This window comes from Symphalangus syndactylus, chromosome 4 (assembly GCF_028878055.3).
Source record: "Symphalangus syndactylus isolate Jambi chromosome 4, NHGRI_mSymSyn1-v2.1_pri, whole genome shotgun sequence".
In the NCBI taxonomy this organism is placed as follows: domain Eukaryota; kingdom Metazoa; phylum Chordata; class Mammalia; order Primates; family Hylobatidae; genus Symphalangus; species Symphalangus syndactylus.
The window spans coordinates 85,868,710-85,882,342 of NC_072426.2; the positions used below are offsets into that span (position 1 = coordinate 85,868,710).

A 13,633-nucleotide genomic window follows, 5' to 3' on the forward strand; every position below is an offset into this window, starting at 1 on the left:
AGACCTTCTGTCCACCAGCTGAGAAGGACAAGGGCAGAAGGCAGCTGCACACAGCAGGGCCACGGCCTTGCACACAGTCCAGGGAGCCTTGGTGCAGGAGCCAGGCCTCCCCCTGGGTCCCCATGATGAGAGAATGGGTTCTGCTCATGTCCACGCTGCTCTGTGGCCTGGCTGGCCCCACACACCTGTTCCAGCCAAGCCTGGTGCTGGACATGGCCAAGGTCCTCTTGGATAACTACTGCTTCCCGGAGAACCTGCTGGGCATGCAGGAAGCCATCCAGCAGGCCATCAAGAGCCATGAGATTTTGAGCATCTCAGACCCGCAGACGCTGGCCAGTGTGCTGACAGCCGGGGTGCAGAGCTCCCTGAACGACCCTCGCCTGGTCATCTCCTATGAGCCCAGCACCCCCGAGCCTCCCCCACAAGTCCCAGCACTCACCAGCCTTTCAGAAGAGGAACTGCTTGCCTGGCTGCAAAGGGGCCTCCGCCATGAGGTTCTGGAGGGTAATGTGGGCTACCTGCGGGTGGACAGCGTCCCGGGCCAGGACGTGCTGAGCATGATGGGGGAGTTCCTGGTGGCCCATGTGTGGGGGAATCTCATGGGCACCTCCGCCTTAGTGCTGGATCTCCGGCACTGCACGGGAGGCCAAGTCTCCGGCATTCCCTACATCATCTCCTACCTGCACCCAGGGAACACCATCCTGCACGTGGACACTATCTACAACCGCCCCTCCAACACCACCACGGAGATCTGGACCTTGCCCCAGGTCCTGGGAGAAAGGTACGGTGCCGACAAGGATGTGGTGGTCCTCACCAGCAGCCAGACCAGGGGCGTGGCCGAGGACATCGCGCACATCCTTAAGCAGATGCGCAGGGCCATCGTGGTGGGCGAGCGGACTGGGGGAGGGGCCCTGGACCTCCGGAAGCTGAGGATAGGCGAGTCTGACTTCTTCTTCACGGTGCCCGTGTCCAGGTCCCTGGGGCCACTGGGTGGAGGCAGCCAGACGTGGGAGGGCAGCGGGGTGCTGCCCTGTGTGGGGACGCCGGCCGAGCAGGCCCTGGAGAAAGCCCTGGCCATCCTCACTCTGCGCAGCGCCCTTCCAGGGGTAGTCCACTGCCTCCAGGAGGTCCTGAAGGACTACTACACGCTGGTGGACCGTGTGCCCACCCTGCTGCAGCACCTGGCCACCATGGACTTCTCCACGGTGGTCTCCGAGGAAGATCTGGTCACCAAGCTCAATGCCGGCCTACAGGCTGCGTCTGAGGATCCCAGGCTCCTGGTGAGAGCCATCAGGCCCAGAGAAACTCCTTCTGGGCCCGCGCCCGACGCTGCAGCCGAAGACCCACCAGGGGTGGCCCCAGAGTTGCCTGAGGACGAGGCTATCCGGCAAGCACTGGTGGACTCTGTGTTCCAGGTGTCAGTGCTGCCGGGCAACGTGGGCTACCTGCGCTTCGATAGTTTTGCTGACGCCTCCGTCCTGGGTGTGTTGGCCCCATATGTCCTGCGCCAGGTGTGGGAGCCGCTACAGGACACGGAGCACCTCATCATGGACCTGCGCCACAACCCTGGAGGGCCATCCTCTGCTGTGCCCCTGCTCCTGTCCTACTTCCAGGGCCCTGAGGCCGGCCCCGTGCACCTCTTCACCACTTACGATCGCCGCACCAACATCACGCAGGAGCACTTCAGCCACATGGAGCTCCCGGGCCCACGCTACAGCACCCAGCGTGGGGTGTATCTGCTCACCAGCCACCGCACCGCCACGGCCGCGGAGGAGTTCGCCTTCCTCATGCAGTCGCTGGGCTGGGCCACGCTGGTAGGTGAGATCACTGCGGGCAACCTGCTGCACACCCGCACGGTGCCGCTGCTGGACACACCCGCAGGCAGCCTCGCGCTCACCGTGCCTGTCCTCACCTTCATCGACAATCACGGCGAGGCCTGGCTGGGTGGTGGAGTGGTGCCCGATGCCATCGTGCTGGCCGAGGAGGCCCTGGACAAAGCCCAGGAAGTGCTGGAGTTCCACCAGAGCCTGGGGGCCTTGGTGGAGGGCACAGGGCACCTGCTGGAGGCCCACTATGCTCGGCCAGAGGTCGTGGGGCAGACGAGTGCCCTGCTGCGGGCCAAGCTGGCCCAGGGCGCCTACCGCACAGCTGTGGACTTGGAGTCTCTGGCCTCTCAGCTCACAGCAGACCTCCAGGAGGTGTCTGGGGACCACCGCCTGCTAGTGTTCCACAGCCCTGGCGAGCTGGTGGTAGAGGAAGCACCCCCACCACCCCCTGCTGTCCCCTCTCCAGAGGAGCTCACCTACCTTATTGAGGCCCTGTTCAAGACAGAGGTGCTGCCCGGCCAGCTGGGCTACCTGCGTTTTGACGCCATGGCTGAACTGGAGACAGTGAAGGCCGTCGGGCCACAGCTGGTGCGGCTGGTATGGCAACAGCTGGTGGACACGGCTGCGCTGGTGATCGACCTGCGCTACAACCCTGGCAGCTACTCCACGGCCATCCCGCTGCTCTGCTCCTACTTCTTTGAGGCAGAGCCCCGCCAGCACCTGTATTCTGTCTTTGACAGGGCCACCTCGAAAGTCACGGAGGTGTGGACCTTGCCCCAGGTAGCGGGCCAGCGCTATGGCTCACACAAGGACCTCTACATCCTGATGAGCCACACCAGTGGCTCTGCGGCAGAGGCCTTTGCACACACCATGCAGGACCTGCAGCGGGCCACGGTCATTGGGGAGCCCACGGCCGGAGGGGCACTCTCTGTGGGCATCTACCAGGTGGGCAGCAGCCCCTTATATGCATCCATGCCCACCCAGATGGCCCTGAGTGCCACCACAGGCAAGGCCTGGGACCTGGCTGGTGTGGAGCCCGACATCACTGTGCCCATGAGCGAAGCCCTTTCCACAGCCCAGGACATAGTGGCTCTGCGTGCCAAGGTGCCCACGGTGCTGCAGACAGCTGGGAAGCTGGTGGCTGATAACTACGCCTCTGCCGAGCTGGGGGCCAAGATGGCCGCCAAACTGAGCGGTCTGCAGAGCCGCTACTCCAGGGTGACCTCAGAAGTGGCCCTGGCCGAGATCCTGGGGGCTGACCTGCAGATGCTCTCCGGAGACCCACACCTGAAGGCAGCCCATATCCCTGAGAATGCCAAGGACCGCATTCCTGGAATTGTGCCCATGCAGGTGAGACCAAAGAGAGACCTGGCTGAGCCCAGTCCCGGGAGTGAGTTGACCCATTGTCCGCACATGCGGGGCTCTGGGCACAGTGCGTGACAATGGCTTTTAGATTTGTTCTCATGTTTAAGTTTTGACCAGTCAAGTCCTTTCCTTTTTCTCAACCTGTTCCATCCACTCTCTGTGACCCTGAGGTTGCTGAACACCTCTGTAGAACATTCATATTAGGTTGGTGCAAAAGTACTTTCAGTGGCAAAACCCGCAATTACTTTTGCACCCACCTCACAGGAAGCCAGTTTGAAAGCCAACCAATACTCACAGGAAGCCAATTCGGAAGCTCCTGGGATAGAAGGCATTTCAGCCTTGGCTGGGTGGAAGGTGAGTGTTGGCAGGGCTTCTCATTGTCAGTGTTGGGGAAGAGGCCAACACCTGGCAGAGGTGGCCATGGGCTTCACCAAGTGCCCCACCGCTGGCCGGGAGCTCCATCTAGGCAGCACTCACACCTGCACGCTGTTCTACCTGTGGTTTGCTGCATCGTCACAATTGGGCAGGGCAGCATTTGTCATGGGATCCCTTGCAAGGAGGGTCTGAGACCAGGACTTGGGTGCAGACAGTTTGTCTGGGAGGCGGTTGCTGAAGCAGGCATGAAGGAGGGAGCAGGGAGAGTGAGATGGGAAGCTGACAGGCAGGTGCTTCAAAGCTGTTCTGCTGAAGCCAGGACCCTGACGAGTGTGGGGATGCTCCCCAGCACAGCCCTCTGCAGGCGGGGCCCAGTGGCTCCTGTCCGGCATTGGCCAAGAGTTGCCCTGAGAACATGACTCAGGGTGGGACAGGCTCCCCCTTCTTGGAGAAGGCCCGAGCTGAGGGTGGAAACACAGGGCTGTGCTATAGGACAGCCTGTCGGTGGGGTCGTGTGCAGCTGAAAGCAGAGGGGGCTGAGAGTGCCAAAAGCATCTGCTACGGAATTGTCATCCCCATTTTCTGCAACTGAGGCCCAGAGAGGAGCAGAGGGGAGTGGCCTGAGGCCAGAGAGCTGTGACTGAGGGCAGGGCAGGGCCTGGAGGGCAGTGTCTCTGTCAACGAAGGCTCCTTGCCGGTCAATCTCACCAAGACCTGCCTCCCTCCAGCAGCCTTAGTGAGGGAGGAGGAGGTGCATCCACTTGGGAGTAGCCTGTGCTAGGCTTGCAGAATCCCTAGTTTCCAAATCAACAGCTCCTTCCTTTCCAGTATAGCCAAGGTTCACGATTTGGAGTCAGATGTGGATTCAGATTCTGGCTCCACCACTTACTGACTGTGTGACCTGAGACTAGTTACTTAATCTCTCTGTGCTTCAGCTTTTCCATGAAAAAGATGGGGATCATGTTATCTCCTGTAAGGTGGCTGTGAGGATGATGATAAGCTCTACAAAGTGCTTAGTGCAGGGCCAGGCGCCTGGTAAAGGTAACTAACATGTTCCAATCCTGCCCCAGTGGAGCAGCTTAGAGACGTTAGGAAGTATCTGGTGAGGTTGGAAAGGTCAGAGGGGAGACCATTCCTGGGCCTTCTAGCTCAGGACACCAGGGCATGTGGGTGGCAGACAGGAGCATCCTCTGCAAGGAGGCTGCCCATAGATCACACATGTCCCAATGGCATGTCACATCCCAGACATGCCACTGGGAAAGTCCCTGGTGTCTACTAACTCCTTCAGAAATGTTAGTTCCTGTCCCATGCCCTTAATATTTCCCATGCCACAAAGGCGATCCGCGGCGCCTGCCTTCCTGTGCTCTAAAACTGGCTGCTCCTCCTGACAGTAGGACCTCCACCTCTTACAGATCCCTTCCCCTGAAGTCTTTGAAGAGCTGATCAAGTTTTCCTTCCACACTAACGTGCTTGAGGACAACATTGGCTACTTGAGGTTTGACATGTTTGGGGACGGTGAGCTGCTCACCCAGGTCTCCAGGCTGCTGGTGGAGCACATCTGGAAGAAGATCATGCACACGGATGCCATGATCATCGACATGAGGTCAGTGGCCAGGGGTCGGTGCTTCCTAGCCAGGACGCAGGACTGCCGGGAGACAGTCAAAGCGATGGGCCACAGCAGGGAAGAAAAGGAACCCTACAACACAGCGGAGGACCTGAGGGGGCCAGGCCTCCTGCCTAGCAGGGATCCGGCCAGCTAGCCCAGGCGATCTGCTTTCATTGCAGGTGGGACCCAGCACTGGTAGTTTTTGCAAGCTTCTCCAGTGATTCCAATGTGCATTCCAGATTGAGAATTACCCCAGATTTGCCTGGTCATAGGATTCAGTGGGGACGAGAGGAAGGAGACGTTAAAAACACTGATTCCTGGGCCCCACTGCCCCCTTACTGACTCAGAAGCTCCAGCGGACAGGCCCGATAATCTCTATTTAACAGGCATCCCAGGTGATTCTGATGGTCAGTGGCGTGTGAGACAGCCAGGCCCCCCACCTGGGAGTGCACCTCACGTCATACAAAATCAACTCTTGACAATCCTGGTCATATGAATCCTACAGGCAGAATTTGGAAATCACACAGGGAGAATTTAGAAATTAATCACTATTGTTATCAAAAGAATTCTTTGCATCACCAAATGATGGTCAGAAGGATGTCTTCAGCTAGCCACCTCCCCTCTGTTTCTGTAAAAATATGCCTCATATGTCATGAGTTTACATCATGGACCAGGGGTAGGAGGTGGATGAGCATCCTCAGGCAGTGGCCAGACCTGGCATCCCATGACTCCAGGGTTCATCGGTGGACGTGCCCCGGCACCCTCCATGGGCAGGCCACCTTCCTCAGATAGGACCCTTCCACGCTCCCCTGTTGTCTGAAAGAAGTGGCAGGGGGTGGCGGAGCAGAAGCATTCACCCAGCTCCAGTTCTCTAGCCCTCAGCGCTCACTCACATGGTTCTTAGTGGTCACTAGGTGGCTCTCGGTCCTGCACCCGCTGCTTCTCCTCCCTGGGAGATAAAACATCAGCCCTGGCTCCAGTTCTGTGTGTGTTCACAGCCTGAGCTTGGGGCTCCTGCGGTCTCTGATCATTTTATTCTTTAGAAGTTCTGTTGAGCACCTGAATGACACTCATGCTAAGTCCCTTTCTTCTGAATATGCCAATTACACTTTTTAAAGAGGAGATGGCCCCAGCCTGCAAGTGCACTTTGCTTAAAGACACTTCCACCCCTGAGGTTTGTTGGGAGGTTCAGACACTGACATCACAGGCCCCAAACCCAGCCAGGCCATCCCAGGCCATCAATTGGACGAGGCTCCTTAACACATCACTAGCCCCAGTGGGGAGACAGGGGCCCAACGAGGTCACACAGTGGGACAAGTCTAAATGGCCTGGGAGAAATGCAGGCTCCCCTGCTCCCAATGTGGCTCCACAAGCCTGAATATTTCAATACACTAAGTGCCCTGTTAAGACACCTGAACTAAGACAGCTGGTAGGTGTCATAAGATTGTCACAGAATGCAACTGGGAAAAACAATGTTTCCCAAAATGTGTTCCACTCATAGGCAGATATGGGTGCAGGGGAGCAGTCCATGGTCAATAAATGGGGGAAATTTATCAACCAGTTTCTTACTGCAGGACTTGTCAGGGCCTTTAATATATTAACATGTATTAATTATATAGCAGAAGGAAAGGATAACATATTTGACCACTAAGTTTCTTGTTCTCAAGAGACTAGTACCCTTGGAAATACTCTGGAAAATGCCAACCCATGGAATTCTAGTGCAGTCTAGAGGCACTAGACTGAGGCTGCCAAGAATTAGAACCCTCCACGGGACAAAGATCCTGGCCTCCCCGAGGGGCACACAGGGCCTCACTGTGAGCTCAGCCCTTGAACAGGCTCTGCTTCCCGTCCTTCAGGTTCAACATCGGTGGCCCCACATCCTCCATTCCCATCCTGTGCTCCTACTTCTTTGATGAAGGCCCTCCAGTTCTGCTGGACAAGATCTACAGCCGGCCTGATGACTCCATCAGTGAACTCTGGACACACGCCCAGGTTGTAGGTATGTGGAGAAGCTTTCCCCTTTCTGCTGTCATTCTAGAAGCTTCTGGGAAATCAGGGAAAGACAGCTTGGGTGTAGGGAAAAGTCATAGTAACCAGAATGTAAGGCCCTGTCCTAGTCCGGGCACTAGATGTGCATGATCTGGAATCCCTGAAAAGCATGCATCACTACGCCAGTTTCCTAGAGGAAAAAAAAGGGGGGATTGACTAGGTCAAATATCTTTTCTAGGGTCATGCAGCTAATAAGTGAAACCCAAAATGTGAATATTAGTTTGTCTAATACCAAAATTTCCCCCAGGCTTGGCACCATAATCACCAGCCTGCAGGACAAATGCAGAATTTGAAGGATTCTCCCCGCCCCTCCAACCCCAGTGGGCGTTTCCAGTGCTCACTGTACTTGAGCTCTCAGTCACAGTGCCACAAACTTGCCTGGAAAGGTCATGATGCCGATCGCGCTTCTGTTCCCTGCCCTGGGCCCAGAGCAGTGGCTACAGGAGCAAAGGCAGGCCCTGAGCTTTACAGAACCATGACTCTCAAAGCCCCATTCCAGGGTGGATGGCCTCCATCTGTCTTCCCTGCCCAGTGTGTAAGACCAAGGAACTTGTGCTCCTATCCAACAAGAAAGGACTGGAGAGACTGATAGGGGTGTGCCTGTGACCAGAGAAACACCCCACCATTTTCATGTCCACACTTCTGTAATTCACAGGCATTTTGCTGTAGCTTCTAGGACATACATTCCATAATATTACAAAGTGTAAATACAAATCAGAACCAGGTGAATTCTAAGTTCAAATAGATGTTCAAGACTGGAAGTTAAAGATAGACTCAGTTCCACAGATAGTGAGGTCCCAGAACCACGAGGTCCAATATGGGAGCCACAAGTCACCTGTGGCCACCGAGCATTTGAAATGTGGCTCTCCCAAGTTGAGATGTGCTGGAGGTGTAACGTGCATACCAGATTTTGAAGACATTATGAAAAAAAAGAAAATACCTCATTAATAATTTTATTTGATTACATTTTGAAATGAATGTATTTTGGATGCATTGACTTAAACAAAACATGATTAAAAGTAACACCATGGGTTTCTTTTTGCTTGCTTAACATGGCTACTAGGGAACCTAAAATGACATCTATGGCCAGCATTGTGACTCACATTGCATTCCTGTTGGACAGTGCTGTCCTGGAGGGTTGTTCTTATGACATCACAAATTGGGCTTTTCTGAGTCCAAAGTGAAAAGGAAGTCTGTTCAGTTTAGGTGTTCTCATTATTCATAAAGAGAGAGGATGCCCCTTTCTCAGAAGAGTCAAGCCTTTCCTATCACTTGGCATAAAAAGGCCTCACTGGGAGCTGTCAAGCACTGAAATCATCGGGATTGGGCATGCATTCTTGTCCCCATTTTACGGATGCAGAAATGAAGGCTCAGAGAAGTCAAGTGGCTCACAAGTGGACACAAGGACACAGACCTAAACCCCGGGGCTTCCTCCATCACAGCAGGCCCAGGCAGGATAGAGAAGACAGGTGCTCCAGGGTCCTGACATGACCCCCATCCTGAAGGGCCTTCTGTCTTTCAGGTGAACGCTATGGCTCCAAGAAGAGCATGGTCATTCTGACCAGCAGTGTGACGGCCGGCACCGCGGAGGAGTTCACCTACATCATGAAGAGGCTGGGCCGGGCCCTGGTCATCGGGGAGGTGACCAGCGGGGGCTGCCAGCCACCACAGACCTACCACGTGGATGACACCAACCTCTACCTCACTATCCCCACAGCCCGTTCTGTGGGGGCCTCGGATGGCAGCTCCTGGGAAGGGGTGGGGGTGACACCCCATGTGGTTGTCCCTGCAGAAGAGGCTCTCGCCAGGGCCAAGGAGATGCTCCAGCACAACCAGCTGAGGGTGAAGCGGAGCCCAGGCCTGCAGGACCACCCGTAGGGAAGGGCCCTGTAGGCAGAGCCCCAGGGCAGACAGAAACTCTGGGACACACACCAAGGGCACTCCTGCAGATGGCCCGGCCTGAGGTTCCCAGGGGCAGCAAAGGGGCCTGCTGAGCTCTGGTTAGGTTACAGCTAGAGGTGTGTGTACACACACACACACACACACACACACGCACACACACACGTATATACACATATATATGTGTATGTATATATATGTATATATATATGGCTTTCCAATAGCAAGCTAAATTTTAACAAAGATTCCTTCTAGGTGGTAGAACTTGGGGTGGTATTTTTACCTTTCTTCTTCATACTTTGCTCTTTTTCTTAAATACTCATTAATGTGCATATATCATTATTTTCAGATGCAGCCATCATTATTCCAAACTACAAAATAAAGAAGATAAAATAAATTATATAACCGAGCCATTAATCGCAATTTAGTGATCACTAGTGGTTGTTAAATCTCTTTTTTCATGAGTTCTCCATTCACATTATTTAGCTCTTCTGGATCTGCCCTGCTGGCCTCTATGAACAGCTGATTTTGTTTAAGATGTGGCGCAAGATGCTGTGGGGTCAGCAGGTGGCAAAGATCCCGTGGATCTTAAATAGGGAAAGGGCTGGTGCGGCCCTTCTGCTGGTGATGTACATATGCTGGCTGTATCTCTTCTGAGCCACATGCCAGCTGCATAGCTGGCCACTCTCATCTTCTACCCAGGAGCCAGCTGAGACACAGACAAACTCCACAGCTCACCCGAGGTCACACATCCAGCACGGTGGACCTGTGTCCTTTGGGCCACCCAGCATTTGCAGCACCTTTGGATGATCAGAGGATCACTGCCCATAGGAATCAGCCGGAAACAGTGATGTCAGCCCCGCCTGGGTGGGAAACCAGCCCAGCCACTTCCCCAGCTGAGTGGTTCTGGGCAATTTGTTTCACCTCTCTGGGCCTCAGTTTCTTCATCTGTTCAATGGGAGAAATAATACTATACACTTGGAGCTGTGAGAATGAAGTGAGTTAATCTAGTGCCCAGCCAATGTTAGCTGTCGTAATTTCTCCACTACAAAGCAGAACACCCCGGAAGCCCCACTTTTCCAGCCCTTCTGGCAGTAGGGCATGGGCATGTGGTCCTGCCTTGGTCAACCAGAAGCTCCTGTGCAAGATGTTTAATCTGGAGCAAGTGGCCAGGGAGCCTGGGCAGTGGCCACCTGCCAGAAGCCTAGTGTACAGGGACAACACAGCCATGCCTTGTGCTTAGCAGGGACAGCAGCAGCACCCTCAAGAGGTGCTTCCCAGACTTCCTGGTGTGACTTTGGCTGTGGTCCTGGCAGAGTGACCCATTGTCCCAACCCACTGCTCAGCCAGGTCCCCCAGCCTGCCCATCTAGGACTGGGCACCATCCGGGCTCCTTCATGAAATCGCTGTCTGCTTCCATCCACCAAAGACTTCATTTTTCTATATTGAACAGCACAGTCTGGTGCAGCTGGTTAAAGGGTAGGTGAGATCTGAACCCATAGCTGTACAGTTCCAAAGATCCTTCTGTTTCCACCACATCATGAAGAGACCCTAGGCCTGATCTGGAAAGGGGGTTTGAGATAGAGAGGAGCGAAAGTCCTCTGCGTAGCAAAGTACAGGCTCAGCCTTCCTAAATGCAAGCTTTCTTGCATTGTTACCTGCTTGCAGGCACAAGACTGGAGAAAAAGGAAATGGAAAACAAAATCCCATCAGGTCTCTTTTCTGGTGGGACACCCAGATGGCCAACAGCTGCCTAGAAGTTCAGATGAGCCCTGGGCCCCTTCAACTCTCTATGCCCTGGTCTAAGCTCATGGCCTGCACCCTGCCCAACCCTACTTACCTCCAGCTCACATCTTGCACACAGCCACACCTCCTTCCAGACACTCAGACTCCCTCCTCTCTGTCCCCCCACCTCTCACCCAGTGTCCACCAATGATCAGGACCCAAGATAAGTTAATACCTGAGTTAATGTCACTCTGCTCTGCACCCAGCCTGCCATCTTCTTTCACTTGTCTTGGGGTTCCAGCTTTGTGCCTAAATCCCTGACAGCCTCCTGCCCCATCTCTGTGGCCTGACCTGCAGCTAGGGGTTCATCTTCACTGGAAGGGCATTGTTAGGTGATGCAGACACTTCCGGAAGGTCATATTTATCTGTCCCTCTTGCAGATGTGGTGGAGAGGTAAGTCACCCAGGAACAAGCAGGGGTTCATTTGACTGGCATCTAGGGGTGCTGGAGTGCCCCCAGGAGTCAGCTCAGCCCTGTTGTGACAGCATGTATAATAAGTGGATTATAAAGACCCTGGCAGGGACTCAAAGCTGGCTCTCTGGGGCAAGACAGGCCTAGGAGCTTCCCTATTGTTCACCATCAAAGCCCAGGCCACACTCTGGGCAGCCAAGCCAGAGTCACTACGTAGAGAAAGGAACTCAGGGTATACTGGGCCCATCTCTCCCTGCCTTTCTTTCCCCTCCAGGGCAGATCCCGAGGATGCCAGGCCAGCCACAGGGCAAGTGGTGGAAACAGAGCTGTCTCAGACCTGGTCCCTGGCGCCAGAGAAGACTTGGGGGACCGGATGTTAGCAGCAGTGGCAGGGCATGGGCACAGTCCACTCATGGGCATCTTTGCAGTCTGACGAGGAACTGACAGCACAGAGCTGGGAGGCGTGGTGGGGGTGGTGACTCTGAGTGCTGGGGGCTCATTTCCAGATGCTCTCAGTCAGCAACAAGCCATGCCTCTGCCAGGCTCTGTAAGAAGAGGAAGGAAAAGGTGATCTTCACCTCCAAGTCCTTGCTGGAGACGTGGTGACCCCCATCCAGGGAAGGAGGGACCAGGGACTATTGCAGTGATATGCTTCATCCATAGGGAATGCAAAAGGGCCACATGGGGACTCTTGCGGGCCTCCTGCTTTCAGGTTAGGCTGAAGCAATGAGCTCTTCCTGTGTCCCTGTGTCTGCCCCGCACAGACCCACACAGTAGAAGGCCCTGACTGTGCACCAGAGGGCCCTAGTTACCCACACAGCTGTGATGCGGTGAAACGATGTGACTCAGAAAGAAAAGCAATGCAGCCGGTTCACGCTCCAGGCCAGGAAACCCACCTCCAAGGTCCCTGCCTGGGGGCACCCACCTCCCGTCTCCTGGTTACTATGAGATTTAGCTGCCACCTGGCCTAGGTACCCTCTCTGCTTTGCTGACCAGGGCAGCCAGCACTAAAAATAGCCTCCTAATCCAAGCAGCTTAGAATAGCAATGGGATCAGACGACAGTGGCTTCCTCTGTCTTGCCCCAGGAAAACATGAGATGGCAAGATGAACGGAAAGAAAACATTAGAGAACCCCTCCCATTCTCCCTGCAGGCACTGCCTCCCCAACCCCTTCAAAACCGGTTTCTGGGTCGGGCGTGGTAGCTCAGGCCTGTAATCCCAGTACTTTGGGAGGCCAAGGCGGGCAGATCACCTGAGGTCAGGAGTTCAAGACCAGCCTGGCCAACATGGTGAAATCCCGTCTCTACAAAAATACAAAAATTAGCTGGTCGTGATGGCGGGTGCCTGTAATTCCAGCTACTTGGAAGGCTGAGGCAAGAGACTCACTTGAACCTGGGAGGCTGAAGTTGCAGTGAGCCGAGATCGAGCACTCTGGCCTAGGCAACAGCGCAAGACTCCATCTCCAAAAACAGAACAAAAAAACAAACAAACAAAACGGTTTCTGAAACCTCTTTTCTCTTAGGAAGTGCCACAACCCAACACGTGTTGGAGAATGGCTTATTTTTCATATAAAAGGTTTATTCTATGAGGATCTGATCTTGCTATGCCATCTGTAGTCCTACCACATGACTTCTAAAAACACAACAAAATTAGGCAAATGACAAGCGTGTGTGATTCCCTCTGAAGGGAAGTGGCCTTCAGGAAGGCCTGCTGCCTCCAGATGGCGCCATCACTTTCCAAGGGAATGAGGAGTGCAAGCCTGGCCTGGGGGCTACTCTGGCGACTTTCACCCCTGATAAGGGCTCTCTCTCCGTGCTCACAGGAACAGGGTGGTACGGCTGAGGTTAGAAGCGCCGGGCCCAGCACCGGCGTGTTCCAAAGCTGGGAGCATAACAGAGTAAGGGGTCACTGGCTGGTGGCGACCCTGCACCATCACCACCACTGACATGCTTCCATGAATCCATGCCACTTTGGCCACCCATCAGTGTTTGCAAAACTATTGAGTCAGTTGACAACGAATTTCATATAAAGACCTGAACTCTGGCCTTTCTCAAGGCCTGCATCCAGCCTGGCTGTGCAGTCTTCACCTAGGCATTGAGCTCCCTACCATTGCCACTTACAGGCAGCTCTATCCACTCATTAGCCTGCTTCAATAGACGTTTGAGCTTAGGATCCCTGGCCTAGAGATGCAGGAACTGGCAAGAAGTTGAATTCCAGGAGCCCACCTTTGTAGTGGTTTTACTTCTCTCCCAGGTAAAAACAAAAAGAAAACTTGGCCTTTGTTAAAATTGAGAACCAAAATGAATCTGAATTCAGA

At 54.5% G+C, this 13,633-nt stretch overlaps 2 protein-coding genes across 8 annotated transcripts in view; one reads left to right on the forward strand and one right to left on the reverse strand.

Moving 5' to 3' along the window:
• On the forward strand, positions 1-9,543 carry RBP3 (retinol binding protein 3). Its single transcript, XM_055275424.1, has 4 exons — positions 1-3,176; positions 4,979-5,169; positions 7,029-7,171; positions 8,744-9,543. Exons 1-4 carry the CDS (start codon positions 123-125, stop codon positions 9,097-9,099), a joined length of 3,744 nt encoding a protein of 1,247 aa, XP_055131399.1. The 5' UTR covers positions 1-122; the 3' UTR covers positions 9,100-9,543.
• ZNF488 (zinc finger protein 488) overlaps positions 9,113-13,633 on the reverse strand; it is a 27,020-nt gene continuing 22,499 nt past the window's right edge. For 2 of the 7 annotated variants that reach the window (XR_010120521.1, XR_010120520.1), the window contains one exon: positions 9,113-11,861. The gene's annotated coding sequence lies outside the window, so the exon portion shown is untranslated. The remainder of the gene's footprint in view (positions 11,862-13,633) is intronic. The other 5 variants (XR_010120526.1, XR_010120525.1, XR_010120522.1 and 2 more) reach the window with 4 other exon arrangements.